We start from the raw sequence: 14985 nt of genomic DNA on the forward strand, positions 1-14985 counted from the left end.
AAAGTAGAAATCATAAGAATGATGGGATGGTCTTGACTGGAAACATTTTAGAAACAATTAAATGAAATCTCTAATCTTTACGAAAGGCTATATTCAACATGTTTGTAAATGAATAGTAAAATTTTTAAAATCCACATACATTGATTTTACCTACAGATGGTTGAAAAGTGATTTTCTATGATCCTATGATACTTTATGTAATTATCTGTAATTAAATTAGCACAAGGTAAAAATAATCCACTTAAAATAATATAATAAAGTATTTGAAACAATTGCTAGGCTAAACATTCTTTTTCATAAAAGAAGTGTCATATGCAACAAAGTGGCAAAAACAGAATGGTGTGAGCTGTGGTTAAGTGTAAATCCTTTGCAATGAAAATCATTTGTATTATCCTTACTTCTTTGAATAAATTCAGATGACAGCCTTGTTTCATTTCTTCATTCAGTTTGGAGGCCAGATGGCATTAGAATCATTTACTTCACCTTGTTGTGCTTAATTACTACAATCAACACACTATTTTCCAAATTAATCATAACAAAGTAATTTCATTAGTAACACAGCAGGCTGTTGAATTATTAGTATCATAACAGTTTGCAAACAATTAAACTTTATTTGAACCTTAAAAATTTGCAGAGTGGAACATTATTGTAAGATCTAATGGCAATAGAGTACAAATTCAGTACAGAGCAAATAATCAAGCAAAATGCTATATAAAATATGACTTACAATCACCTTTGAAAAAAATTAGCTCTCTGTTCATAGAAAAACAAATAAAAGCTAAGCAAACATAATGAGAATATCGCAATTAGCATATTTTCTAACAAGCCATGTTGTTTAAATTCACATTAATGATGTTATGATTTTGAAGAGTGTGTGATGTATTTATTGTCAAGGGTGTAAAGAAAACTTTCTCCCTGGTAGTATACAAATGCTTTCACCAAATGAGTATAGAGTAGACATGAATTGAAAGTAATGATTATTTTTGCTGCCATACCAATTTTAAACCTTTTGTTTCCTTTCTTATCTCCCACTTACTCAAGTTAAAGAACAAAGGCCAGTGGAGCTCTGGACAGAACTAACACTTTATTTCTGTACTGTCACTGTTGGTAGAGAGACTATCTGGCTTGGAATTGCTGGTCATCAGTTGGCGAAGGACTCCCTCTCCTGGATTAACTGTAAAAGGAGGCAAAAATCGTCAAATGCTTTACATTCTGGGTGACTTTGCACCGGCGTGGGGGAGGGGTTTCCAAGTGGTCTCATCTGCAATGAGAGGCTGCTGCCATCTCCTGGCCCAGGACTAAAAGTTTCACTTATCCTGGAAGCACAAGAAGTATCCACAGGCAAGTGTACGTTTTCATTGGAAACCCACAACTGCTTTTGCTTTCCAGTATCTCAGGCTTTGAAAACCAGGCCACTAAATTCATCTCCAGTTGTCTCACTTTTGCCAAGATGATTTCAATCTATTCCAACAGCTCTATACTAGGAAAAAATTAACAAGTACACAAATTAATTCCCCAAAGTTTTACCTTGACAATGTCTAATTAGTACAGAGTTAACCTAATCTCTAAAATTAATATGTGTACCTTCTTACATTTGGTATCTGATGATCGCAATACTGAAGGAATAACGGTAAAATGTAAACTGTGAAATGTTGCTTGTAAATAGTTTTATATAAATAATGGAGGTTTTAAAATACTATCAGCTTATTTGCCTGGTTAGAATCTCTATAAAGCAAAAATCTGATAAAGTTCAGCAAAGGTACCTACTAAAGAATGATTCAACACTAGGAAATAATATTTACTCCAAATAGTTATCCAACCAGCAGTACATTTTGGTATATATATATTAAGGCCATACTAATACCTTGTAGGCATCCAAATACCTTTGACCTCAAATACACATGAAAATGTTATGACATAATCGCACACAGCCCGCTCAGGCAGTACAATGTATCCCTCCGAGGTCAGCCTCTGGCTACCCTTCCACTCTCCTGCTGGCTCATGTTCCCACCTTGATTTCTACACGCTCCTCTCTGAGCCTTCCTTTTCTTTTCATTGCTCTGAGGAGGGTAAAGGACACTCAGATCTGGAGTTGTACTGCTGTGTGGCTGGCCTTCAAAGGCACAGCAATGATCGGACAGGATGAGAGAATGTTATTTTTCCTTCTTACTTTGAGAGTACACTGAGATTCTTTATGCCATTATATTATGCAGAATGGGATTTCTTATGAATTTTTTATTTATTAAATTTACACAAAACTATGGCAGAAGACATTGGTAAGCCCATCATCTAACCAGGATATTTGGTATTGATAAGGGCTTTGCACAAACCAGGGTTCTGGTCTGCACATGTGTTATGATGGTGACAGTACACTACTATTTGTAATTCTATCACTGTGTTTTCTTGTGGCTATATTTAACATAAGCCAAATTTGCCAGTTGGTAAAAATTCTTTCATGAAAACATTTTGTGAAATATAAATACCAAATCACTCATAGAATTTTAACAAAGCAATATTCTTCTGATAGCATCTACCAAAAACTTTCATGATATATTCAATTAAAATTTCCATGAAATTATATATACGGTCTAAAAAATGACTGATGTCTAATATTAAGAGAAATACAACTCATCCTGTTGTAGCAGTGCCCACAGTGCTGATTCCTTCACACAAATCAAATGACTAAATAAAAACAATTATTTCTTTGAAAAATAGCAACAGGTGTAATTTCACTGCTTGTATCTGTTAACATTACTATCCTTTATTTAATTAACATCAGAGAAATATTATAACGAATACATAAAATAACAAAGACAAACGATGTTCAACAAAAGCTGTGAGCTGTCACTCATGCATTCAAAATGATTATAAATTCAAAGCATTTGCAGACTAGCAGAAGAATCTTCCTTTTCTGCAGGCAGAAAGGGAAAGTTGCATCTTAATTTTTCTTCCGTTGAAATGTTGATTATTTTTCCTGCTTAGAAAAAAATTACATTTTTAGCCCAATAAAAATGAATTTTTATTCAACATTTTGTTATTTCAGCTCTTCTGAAAGGCCATAAAAGTGGTATTTTACTAACGAGGAGAAGGTTTGGGAAAACAGCTGGTTATTTTCAAAGGGACTTTCCTTAAATAGTCTGCTAATTTCCAAAATAAATTCTATGAAGTTATTTAAAAAATTAAACCAGGTTTTAAAAAAAGAGAAAAAGATGATTTGAGATCATAATCTTTGTGCTATCAGAAAACTACAAAGGCTTTTAAAAAGGCAAAGACTCATAACACACAGACCAAGAGAACATATGAGCTATTACAGAATATTGGATTAAAATGTACTTACCCAGGACTCTCAAATATCATACATCTCCATTATGTAGGCTTTCGGCACCAAGCCAACGGCTCCTTTCATTTCTCCTACCCACCAGCCATATCTATTGTATTCCTAATTGAAAACAATATGCAATATTAACCTTTAGACTGGTGTAAGTACAGTATTGTTTATATGCAACTTCTTAGAAATGTTATTTCTTTTTGTAAAAGTTACAAGAGCTTGAACTGCAAATTGAAACATTTTAATCTTTTTTTGTTTGTTTCTGGACACTTTAAAAATGCTGCTAGGCAAAGATCTAAATTACCATGTAAGACAAAACCTGTTTATTATTTGGTGTAGAACACAGAAGCAGTCACTAAGGCTAAGAACCTAGCAAAGGAAATTGCATGAGGAAGTAGGCTCTGTGGGCCTCTTGCCCTATTATTCTCTCTTTCTTTCTCTCCCTCCCTCCCACACCCTCTGTTCCTCTGTCCTGTCCCTTTCTCTCTCTCTCTCTGACACACACACACACACACACACACACACACACACACACACACACACACACACACACAGTGACACACCTGGGAGACAATTTTACAGGCAAACACCAGGCACAGAGGCTACCAGGTTACGGCCCGGATCTCAAGGATACTATCTTTGCCTTCAAGAAGCTTATCATCTAGCAGATAGATAGGTTATTTTTCACAATGAACTAATTCCTAGTTAAACTCAGATGACCAAAAATGACTTAGAATGCAAGAGATCTGCCTGCCCTTTCTAAGAAAATCTAACATATGAGTATAGACATTTTAAACAGATAAAAGAGAGAATACAAAAACACTAATAACACCCCAAAATTTTTTAAATGCTCCTTTTAAAAACCTTCCCTAAGGCATTTATTGTTCCTTTTACTGATCATAAACTATATTAGCTAAAGGATGGTTGGAAGGAATTCAAAGGTGGTGTTAGATTCACCCTTCCAGTGGAAGATCAATAGTAACTAAAAGTATCTCCAGTTATAAAGCTGAACGGCAAAACTAGCTGTGAAAAACGGCAATCGGTACATCACTTTTGCATTTTCTTCGCAATGTGAGGTACACCTGCACCTCTATTCCCGCCCCCCAACCCCCACCTCCTCTGACAGATACACCACAGCTTCAGGCATCACAAACCAGGCTCATACGTCTGCCAGACTAACTAATATATTTGTATCTCAAATTTATTTATGTTTAGTGAGATACAAACAAAGTAAAATGAATTACAAGTTTCAAAAATAACATCATCCAAAAGCAATACTCTGCAAAAGCAAATTGTAGGGCCCAAATTCAATTCTTCATGTAAGATAAATTTTTTAAATCCCTCCCAAAAGTAATTCAATAGGCTATAATTTTCCAGCATCGGAGTCACAGATAAATGTGCATATGCATATTGAGTTACATGCAGGAAGGGAATGTTTAACACTGGCACAAACTTAACATTTGTATTGATTAGTATGCTACTGACCATAGGAAAAGAAAATCAAACAATTCTTTAATACAAATGTAGCAACATTAGCATGTGGGTATTGATAAGTAGTCCATCAATAGAGAGATTATGGGATTAAAATCTATACTTTTTTAACAGTGTGATGAATCAGAATTAGGGTTATTGGAAGAATATGGTGGCAGGAAAGGTTAATCCTGCACTTTCTTATTCTAATGAGGGCACAGCTCTGGCCTCTGAGGCAGAGGATACAAGATTTTAGATGTAATAGTTCACTGACAGTGTGAATTTAGTGGAAAAACTGCCCAGGATATATTTATCAGTAGAAAATGCTAACTCCCTGAAAGCTATGATTAGCAACTATTATATCCTACTAGGTACCTAATAAAACTGCCCTTTTCAATTTTTAAGGCAATGAATATGATTAGAATCTAATGCTTAACAAAACAAATGTATTTAACCTTCCAGAGGCCAAAGGCCTACACTGCAAGATTTCAAAAAGGATAGTTAACAGGTCTGAGTTAAGAACTGAGTGTGAAAGCTCTTACCCACTGCCAACCTAAGATTTTAAAGCCTGATTATTTGCAAGGAGTAAGGGAACTAGAGCCCCAAAGAGCAGACACAGAACACATTCAGTGAGGGGGTGTATTATGACTCAAATCTGCTTTCAGAAATAGCCCTCAACCTGGGTTTCAATGTTTATAGATTCAAATTACAAATCAGAAAGTTTCTATCACTTTACAATATTCTGTTTCAGTTATAATCTGTATTCCCAATTATAGGCACATTTTTGTTCTCAAAAAGCTCACTCACATCCAAATTTGAGAAATTGATTTCCAACAAATCTTTTCACCAAAGGACTAAGGACAAACTTAACACTTCAAAGAATTCTGCAGGTAACCAGGGAGGCCCATTAACTACAAAGGGCTGTGGTTAAACAGCAGGGAGGAGCTTATTCAGCTGCAAACAAATCCCTTAAATGTGACATTTCAGGAAAAAATTAAGTTTTAGGCTGAAATAATCTTAAACGTTTCACTTAATTAATTTAAAACAATTGAAAAGCATATGAAATACCTCATAAAACTTCTCTAAAATATCACAGTATTCAATCAGAAAAGGATAAAGATAAAAACCAGAATGTTTATTACTTTACATTTGTACAGAATTCCATATAATACTCCTGTGTGAAATTAAGAGATAAGATAAAATACAGTGAGGTAAAAATATAGCAGGCAAATTTATGGATTGACACTGTGGTCATTAGAGTGTGTCGACAAGACTGCAAACACACAAGCTTTTACTTTTATCGTTACCATCCTTGGGATGAGCCTCCTGAGCAACATGAACCCCAATTAAACCATTCGGAGCTGTAAATTGGAATGAAGATGCTTCCTGGAGTACAGTATTCTAAACTTCAGCCTGGAGGTGCAACACATGCAAGGTTCCTTTGAAGAAGAAAATCTGCCTCTCTTTGCCTTCGCTGTTTGCCGCCCCCAAACAAGTGTGATTATGAATGATATATTACTTACAGTGAAAAAGAATGCAGTCCATACAATGTTGTCTTGCGGTCCACATTCTAATTATAGTACTGTTCTAAAAGTCACAGGTGGGTCATTAAAGAAAAAAACACCTCAAACCTTATCTTGTTAGTAAACAAAAAATAAACAGACAAAACCATAGCAGGCTGCCATCTAAATCTTCCAAAGGCTAGGAAGCATAACGTCATCTTTATGGCACACGGGACCTCAGGTCCTGGAAGGCCTGCTGTCTGGTATTCTTCACCCTGTTTGGCTCTTAACATCAGCTGAAATGCTAACATAGGCAAGTGGCTGTACTTCAGGAGGACTGATAAAATAATGAAGAGTCCTTTAATCTACAGGAAACCATTCTAGTCAATTTCTAAGAAATATTGCATCCCTTTGTAGGATGTGTAATTATTTTCTATTAATCATGTGCTATAAAGCTACATTATGCGGTTATTCTGTTATCACTAGAAAGAGGCCTGCAGTCAGCTTCTGACAATGTTAGGTAATTACTAACACAAAGCCTCTTTCTCCTCCTGTAGTAATGCTATCAAGATCCAGAGGTGTAGTGATGCTTATTGTATAAAATAGTACTCAAAAGAAATTCAACATCTGCAGAATGGATGGCTGCAAGGCAAATGTCATGTGGCCCCACAGAGGCAAAGAAGCCCAACTTACCCAATAACCCGAGAAAGCCATCAGCAAGCAGACAGCACAGTCATGCTTTACCTCCTCTATCTTCAATTTTCACACCATTAAAATAGTTTTTACTTGTCTTACTTTGCAGTTGAAATTTTAGGCCTCAATTAATAGTTATTATGCAATAAATTAAATCAGTTGTGTAACAGAGTGGGAAAAAAGGATTCGTTTTGATAATATGAAGCAGACTTTATTCAACACAACAGTAAACACATGTCCATGTTTTTAACTAATGTTTACTCATTAATTAAATTTTCTCTCTCTGCTGGTATATTATTTTACACTTAAAGAAGGCCCCAACATTTACTTAAATCCTTTTCTGCACCATGACTTTCATTTCTCAAGTATGTTAATCTACTTTCTGCAAAACCATATGGTGGAAGTCTGCCTTAATAGACACTTGAAACACTAATAAGATTTTGTGATGTATTACCCCTTCCAGAAATCAGTTACCAATCTGTTCGAATGCAACAGGTGTTAGAAAGGTTAAAGACTATGTGTCCGTTCTCTAAACATGTATCTGTGCTTTAAAACATACTAGCCTTTTGAGGAAATGAATATTCACAAAATATAAAATACACTGAGTTTCAGAACTAGTCGACTGATTTTCCAACTATTCACTGATCTTGTCAATTTTTCAGATCATTCATAAACATAGTAGTAGTAGAAAAACTAGATAACTTTAATATACAGAAATACTTTCTTGAAGGTTACCTTTTCAATCTCTTCCTTTTTACTATCAACTTAGAAACTTCATAAGAATCTTCTCATTTCTCATACACTCATCATTTTAAAAGGTTCTCTTAAAATGCACAACAGGAACTTAACAACCTCAGTGTCTTACTACTATTACCGACATATTAACTGCTTGGAATCCTAGTCTCCTAACCTGCTAAATGAGGAAATTGACACCAGTAATGTCTAAGGTCCTCCAAGATGCTTGACCACACCATTCATGAACTTGCTTTAAGACACTAAGTCTCCTAGGCTTATGAAAATCAACCTCATTACTTTATAATTTAAGATGCAGGTGTGACTTGGAGTTACTCTCATTCAAAGAATGACTGTTTTTTTCTCCTTGCACCGTGCACTCCATTTTTAAAGACGGACAAAGGACAAGTAAGGAAACAGTAAGAATTTAATTCTTGTCACAAATTTTAGTTAATATTCCAGAGTCAAGGTACATTTAATTCTAATTTCTACACAGTTATTTAGAATACCTACAGTAAAAACAGATATTCAGAGTGATGATTCACAGATACTGTTAGGCAAAGAAAGATCAAATCGTGTTCAGCAAAAGGTGGCCTTCGTGTTTTACCAACCAGATACACGACTCTGCAACTGTTCTCGGGTTCACCCTCCTCTCTCTCTTGGCAACTGTTATCACTCTAGGTCACGCATTCATCCACTCACCCTGGATTACTGCATCATCAGCTTGGCCTCTCTTCCTGGAAACTGCTGTTGTCAATTTACTTTGCTGCTCAAGAACTTACACTAGCTCCTCAATGCCTTAGTTGTGAGCTCCTCTGCTTGGCTCTTCCCCACCCTGCTAGCAACATTCTCCTCTCAGGGCTCTGGTTCAGTCAGCCTTTCACACCACACTCATTCCTACCTTTGCACATGGGGCTCCCTCCCCAGAGAACATCACCCTTTCCTCACCCAAATCCTAACCAGCGACACCAATGCCTGACTCAAGTTACCCAGCTGTCATGAATTTTCCCCCAAATTATCTATTCCATACTTACATCTCCCATTTCAAACTAAGCATTTATTCCTCAGTATATTTAATGTACTTCACCTTTGTCCCTTCAACTAAACTTCCACAAACTCACTAAGCAATGTCTTACACTCAATCTGTATGTCCCATACTGTAGGATGTATAAAAGGTGTTAAATATATATCAGATGATAAAATATATTCTGTCTTTATTTTGGATTATGCACCAATTGCCCATATTAAATATTTTCTTAAGAAGTATAATTTCTAATAAGAACATCTTTTCCTTTGTATATATCAGACACAGTGGAAGAATTTTAATAATAACTAAACAAGTAGTTGTTCTTGAGTATGTTTGGCTTTGTGATCTGAAGTGTGTTGCTCCTGGTTGTGGCTGGCTGTTGCCAAGCATGTTTTTCAATGCATGATATAAGGTTACCTTGTCCACAGACTTAAATTCCACCTATGTAAAGGAAGCTATCTATCTCCTGCAGAACGAGGACCAAATAATTCAGTTCTTCAAAGAAATGAGTTCAGTTGAATTTACTAAGTGTTGAACAGGTTAGGACAGAACCCTACAAAGGTAGAAACAGTGTAGCAGGTATAAGGGAAATTTTACTGGGATTTCAGCTCCTATTTATTATTTTTGTGATTATTTTCCCAGAAGATCCAGTCCCATCCCAGCTCTGTTACTAACTAGGCATGTGACCTTGGACAATCCCCAAGTTTTTTAGGGATGATTTTGGGAGGTTTATATTTATATTACTCTTTAAGACTGTACAATAATACAGTTACATACTTAAAATGAATCAATAGTGGAATTACTATACATCTGGACCCTTACAAAATTGCCTTTATGAAATGTGTTGTTATATTTACTATAAAAATTTTTTTGAGTTTATTATCTGCCACTGTATACTTATATAAAGTTGAGGTCAGGTAATCAGTAATTCCAGAAATTCACGTGGGAATTTTTTTAAGTCACCTGTGCTGAGAAAAACCAAGATCCCTTTTTTATGATTAGAAGGACTGATTCGCTCCTTTTCTCTCTCTTTTTCGGTTTGGTTGCCAAGAAGCTCAGGGCAGAGCTGGAAGCTCAAGTGCAAACACCCACTTGCCTTTGAAGGTCTCCATGGTGGTCTTTCTCTCTTCCTTAGCCTTTTATTTACTTTTCCCAGTTATGTTGAGCCTTGAGATTTCCCCACCTAGGAAGTGACAGGCTGGCACTAAGGTGCCCATAACTCTATTTGCCAAAATGTTAGGTATTAGGGAGGCAAAAATACTTCAGGCAGTGTCTACCTCAAGGAGGTCAGGGCTGAGAGAGAGCAACAGATGATCCTAGTAGTGGCCCACTTAGATGTAGCAAAGTAGACAGAGAAAAGGCACTAGGGCAGATCTGCACTGACTCCAGGAGAGGTACTTACTTAGCTGGTATCCTCAAGCAATTTACAAAAGAACCTTCCTGAGCATCAGCTTCCTCATCTGCAAAATCCTAACACCACCACTTCATGGGTTATCTTAAGGAGCACATAAGTGGAAGCATGCTGGGTGCCAAGAACAGGATATCATAGGTATGCAACAACTTTTCATCCCCTCCCTTTCCATTCCCACTACTCGGTGCAGTGGAATACCAGGGCAACAAAAACCAGTGTTCACAAGTGCACTGCAAGGCAATCTGAGTACTGTGAGAGCTCTCTACCCTGCTCTTCCAAAGGAGATCTGAACTTTAAAGGGATGAGGAGGAAGGCATCTCAGAGGACTGGAGGTGTGCTATCTATACATTGAGGGGGGTTCTGATTTCGGTGGGGGGGGCACAAGGGCATAAGAAACCATGGATTTTTCACTTTAGGAATTCTAAAAAAATGACCAAAATGGTGCTTTTCTTTAAAGTTATTTGGTTTTGCTCCTGGTAACCCCTTGCTTATTCCATGCAGAATTAAACAATTTAGGCCCTGCAGCCTATAGCAGCCCCTGCATGGCCACCCCCACTCACCTTGCATCCTGACGCTGCCTCTGGCTTACCTGCTACCTCTCAAGACAATGCAGGGGGTTGAGTCTGCCAGCCTGTCTCCTATATCAACCCCCCTTTTATCTGTCAACATTTTCCTGGAATGCTCCCTCCATTTTATGTAAGAGAAAATAGGGAAGTACTCAGGCGTGTTGTTTGCACACAGATAACAAGAGGAGTCCCATGAGTGGAAACAGATCTTCTGCTGTGGTGCTGTGTCCACAGACAGCTTATCACTATTAGGGGGTGCTGGGTGCTAACTAGCAGGACTGCCTGTTCCTGCTTCACTGTGTCCCAGTCCACAACATCCCTATGTTGACAGCATAGAAACAAAATGGCATCCGACCCAAATGAACAGAGTCTCAAGTCTAAGTCTAAATACTCATCCTCCTTCCCCAAAGGTTGTAAGATATGATAATATTTTAGAAAGTAGCTTAGTGTCAACAGACTGTGTACTATATTGAAATGCCCTAGTTACTCTCCAGCAATTGGTTATGCTATTTGTGGTGTGCTGGGTCAGATTGTCCCAGATGGAAAAACTAAGAGAGCTAAAAAGTAACTCTGTCAGAAGAGCTCAGCAAGACTTCCACTTTATTCTATTTTTCTAGTAGGTTTGAAGCCAAAAAGGCCCTGAGTAACTGAATCTTGGCATTTTCATGAGAAGCAAATGCTCAGTGACAGTCATAACTCACCAATCACTGGAAAAAGTCACAAACAGATATGATGGGAGGCAATGCTTGAAACTCCAACCAATACACACAAAACAATGAAATACCCTTTTATTTATTTATGCCCTTTATTGTAGATTAGTGAACACTGGCAACCTACATTTCCTGTTTTTGACTTAATAAAAAATTTATCAAATAACTGCAAAGCTCAAGTCACATGTGTCCTAGGCAAAATATTCCAGGTTTCTTTACTCTCCTATTTTTCTGTTAATACCAGACACAGAAGCGTGCCTCTTCCCTGTTGAAGCATATCTCTTCTGTCATTAAGTCTCTAAAATAATTTATTGCTTCAAAAGTAAGGGTAGGAATGCGGTTAGCAATTTTCTGATGAGTACAGATTGAAAGATAAACTAATAGAAGATGTAAATCCAGAACTGCAAGTAGAGTAACATAAGCAAAGAGGTATGCAGAGCTATGGAACATGCCTATAGCTATATGACCTGGATCCTGCTATTAAAATTATGAAATTTCACAAACATAGTTCTAGGAAAATACTAACTACGATATTATGTGCATGTTTAAGGTGGTAATAAAACTGAAATGCAGACTAGTACAAGAATCTAGCATGACTTCAAACAACCTGATTCCTTAAAAAAATTTTTCTTCTACCTCAAATATGATTTTTTCCCCCCATCAAATAAGCCTGAACAGGTCTTGTGTTTCAGTGAAATAATTCACTAACAATGCAGTTGTCGTTAAAATTACAAATTTCACTTTCACCCATCCCTGTAAATATGCTTTATTTTTTTTAGAAGAGTGAAAAAGATTTCTATAAATCTCCACTGACCTATTGAAGTATATAACGTGTTTTATTTTAACACATAAACACAGCAGCAACCCTATATGAAAAGAACTGTAAGCAGAAAATTACTGGCTCTCCTTTTCAGGCACGCAGTATTTAGATTTATTATTAGTAAGATTCAAAGGTGAAAACTAAGAAAATGCCGGACATTTTGAAGGAGGGGCTAGCTCAGCCACAGGTCACATGACAGCTGCTAACTGGAAAGATATTAAAAAGAAAAGGGGGGAAGGGCAGAGTATCTGCCTACTATTCCTTCTTTATTGATACATTTGATTTTCAGTAAAATTTTTTAAAAGGCTAACATTTGTATAGCTCTCAAAAGAGGCCTGAAATAAACAAATCACCCCCACTGACTGAGCACAGCTGACACCCCATCGAAGCTTCCTTGCAAAAACAGAAAAAGACGGAATTTTAAAATCAAACCATACTTCTACAGTGAATTTTAATGAAGACAGTCCAACTAGTTAAATCTTTTCCTGTTATTACATTTACAAAATTAAACACTATTTATTGTAATGTATGCCATTTTATTTCTTGATCTGTCTAATGTTACTGTTCAGAGAATGTTACACTGAAAGAAAGCATCTTTCCTTAAACTATCAGTGTTGCCTTTTTTTTAGAGAATTTTCGGAACTGAAAACCTTCTAGAAGGTAAGTTAAATCAAACAGTGATGGTTAAATATTGCAAATCATAGATGAGTTAATTATGAAAAGTAGGCTGTTTTTCTTTAAAATCTTTTAATGTTATTTATTAGAAAAGTTGTGGCATTAATTTCTTTACAAAGACATTTCTACATCTCTACAAATATTGTGTTAGACTCCTTAAATGTATTCTTCCTTATGTATACAAGTTTTATATTTAATTCAAAATGATGAAAAACATTTTTTATGATTAATGTTAATACTTTATTGACATGATATAGGAAAGTAATAACCCATAGATAGCTTTAAAGTTGAATTTATGACATCATTTTGATTGTGCACATTAGTGGCAAATACCTGCACCACTCATTCTGAGCCACTAGATGGTGTAAAAAATAAAATGGCAAAATTTCATTTCATCACTATGAAATCTAAATGTAACTCTGAGAAAAATTAAACAAAGTTCTAGGCATATAACAATGCTATTGATTTCTATACTAACTGCCCTTAAAAAAAGTCTATCAATACATAACATCAGCTCTACCTTGCTCTAGAATAATTGCCCTAGAAATAAGCAATTATTGAGCAATTTTTTGTTCTCTTCTAAGGATTTGAGTTCTGAATTTATAATAATACCAAGCATTCAAATTGCTCTAAGCATTCACATATTAAATAAATTTATGATATTAACTTATGGTCTATTGGTGAAGACCAAGCCAATAAAAAATTATTAAGGAGCCTCCAGAGATTCCTATCTGAACTTGCCCAGAGCAAAGTGGGGAAGTAAGAGTCTTCACAAACATACAGTGAGCCCTAAAGCAACCTGACAACAAACAGCCAAGACAGCCATCAATGGCCCAGAATTCATCCAGATACTTTTCAGAGCTCTAAGTGTCCTTTCCTTTTGTACTCACCAAGATTCATCTGGTTGATTATACTAGGACTATGGGTATTTAATCTTCCAGCTGATTGGGCTAATATGCTGGCTAACCATGTCTCATCCCTTCTTTCAAAAGCCAGGATAAGCTCCAGACAACATACCCATATTTAGAAGGCTGCTCACAAATGATGCTGATGACAGAACTTCAAGCCTTGTGAAAGGCTGACAGAAAAAGAATTTTTGATCAGCCTGTACTCCACTTATAGCATTTAGAAATTTTAGATGGCAGCATATTCTCTAAGCTGCCTACCACTAACCATAACTCTATGATCAGGCTTCATATATGTAAAATTACAGGCTCTACAAAATGGTTGTGAGAACAGGAATTACCTCCCCCAGAATCCTGGAAGTATGGTACATACCTATGATTGTATTTTTAATTTTATATAAACAGAAAATTATTTTCTGAGGCAATGGTAGAAAGGAGATGTGCCTGTGAGAACACTGCTTGTTTCGCAGTCTGTCCTGGAGGTGGTACTCAGGTTCGCAGCAACAGACCCCTTGATTCATAAAACAGGTTTTAAGAACAGACCTACATGTTCACATTTTACAAAGGAGTTCAATAGCTATATGCCACTTGTACATAATTTCAGCTAAATTGGTGAAAGAAACTATAAGGTAACTTGAGGGATAATTCCAAGAAAGTTTCTTGGACATGAACTAAACTTGTCCGAGTTGGATTCTATATTAAGTACTTAACTCAAAAAGCTGTTGTCTTGAGGACAATTAAATGCTCAGTAATAGGCTTAATGAAGGAGCTGTAATATAGCTTCCAAGATCTGAAAGCATCTTTCTTAAAAAATAAAAACAAAAACATGCTAATGAGCAGAGGACTGGGGGAAATAATTGACAACTGTCAGCTTTGAGCACCTCAACTAACACTTATTACAGCTGGCTGTATTTACTTACTAAATATTTTCCCCAATAATCTACAAGTGTTTATATAGTATTCCTTTTGGATTCTTGATGCCTCGAAGGTGCCTACCACATTGTAGGTACTTTATGACAGTTTCAAATTAAACACAAGGAAGGAAGGAAGGAGAATACAAGCACGAGAGAAAAAGAGAGTGGGAGTCCTTGTCTGGGGAGTCCAGATGCCCGGTTAAGTACTGGCTCTGGCCCCTTCTTGACCCAA

General features: G+C 36.3%; 1 protein-coding gene across 3 annotated transcripts in view; it reads right to left on the bottom strand.

Moving 5' to 3' along the window:
- Window positions 1-580: 580 nt before the first annotated feature.
- Window positions 581-14985, bottom strand: part of SKAP2 (src kinase associated phosphoprotein 2) — a 197622-nt gene continuing 183217 nt past the window's right edge. For 2 of the 3 annotated variants that reach the window (XM_057504602.1, XM_036897355.2), the window contains 2 exons: window positions 3338-3439; window positions 581-2977 (listed from right to left, as the gene is read on the bottom strand). In XM_057504602.1, the coding sequence (XP_057360585.1) occupies window positions 3347-3439 (93 nt within the window). In that variant the 3' untranslated portion in view covers window positions 581-2977; window positions 3338-3346. The remainder of the gene's footprint in view (window positions 2978-3337; window positions 3440-14985) is intronic. The other variant, XM_036897356.2, reaches the window with a different exon arrangement.

This window comes from Manis pentadactyla, chromosome 7 (genome assembly GCF_030020395.1).
Source record: "Manis pentadactyla isolate mManPen7 chromosome 7, mManPen7.hap1, whole genome shotgun sequence".
NCBI classification, from domain to species: Eukaryota; Metazoa; Chordata; class Mammalia; order Pholidota; family Manidae; genus Manis; species Manis pentadactyla.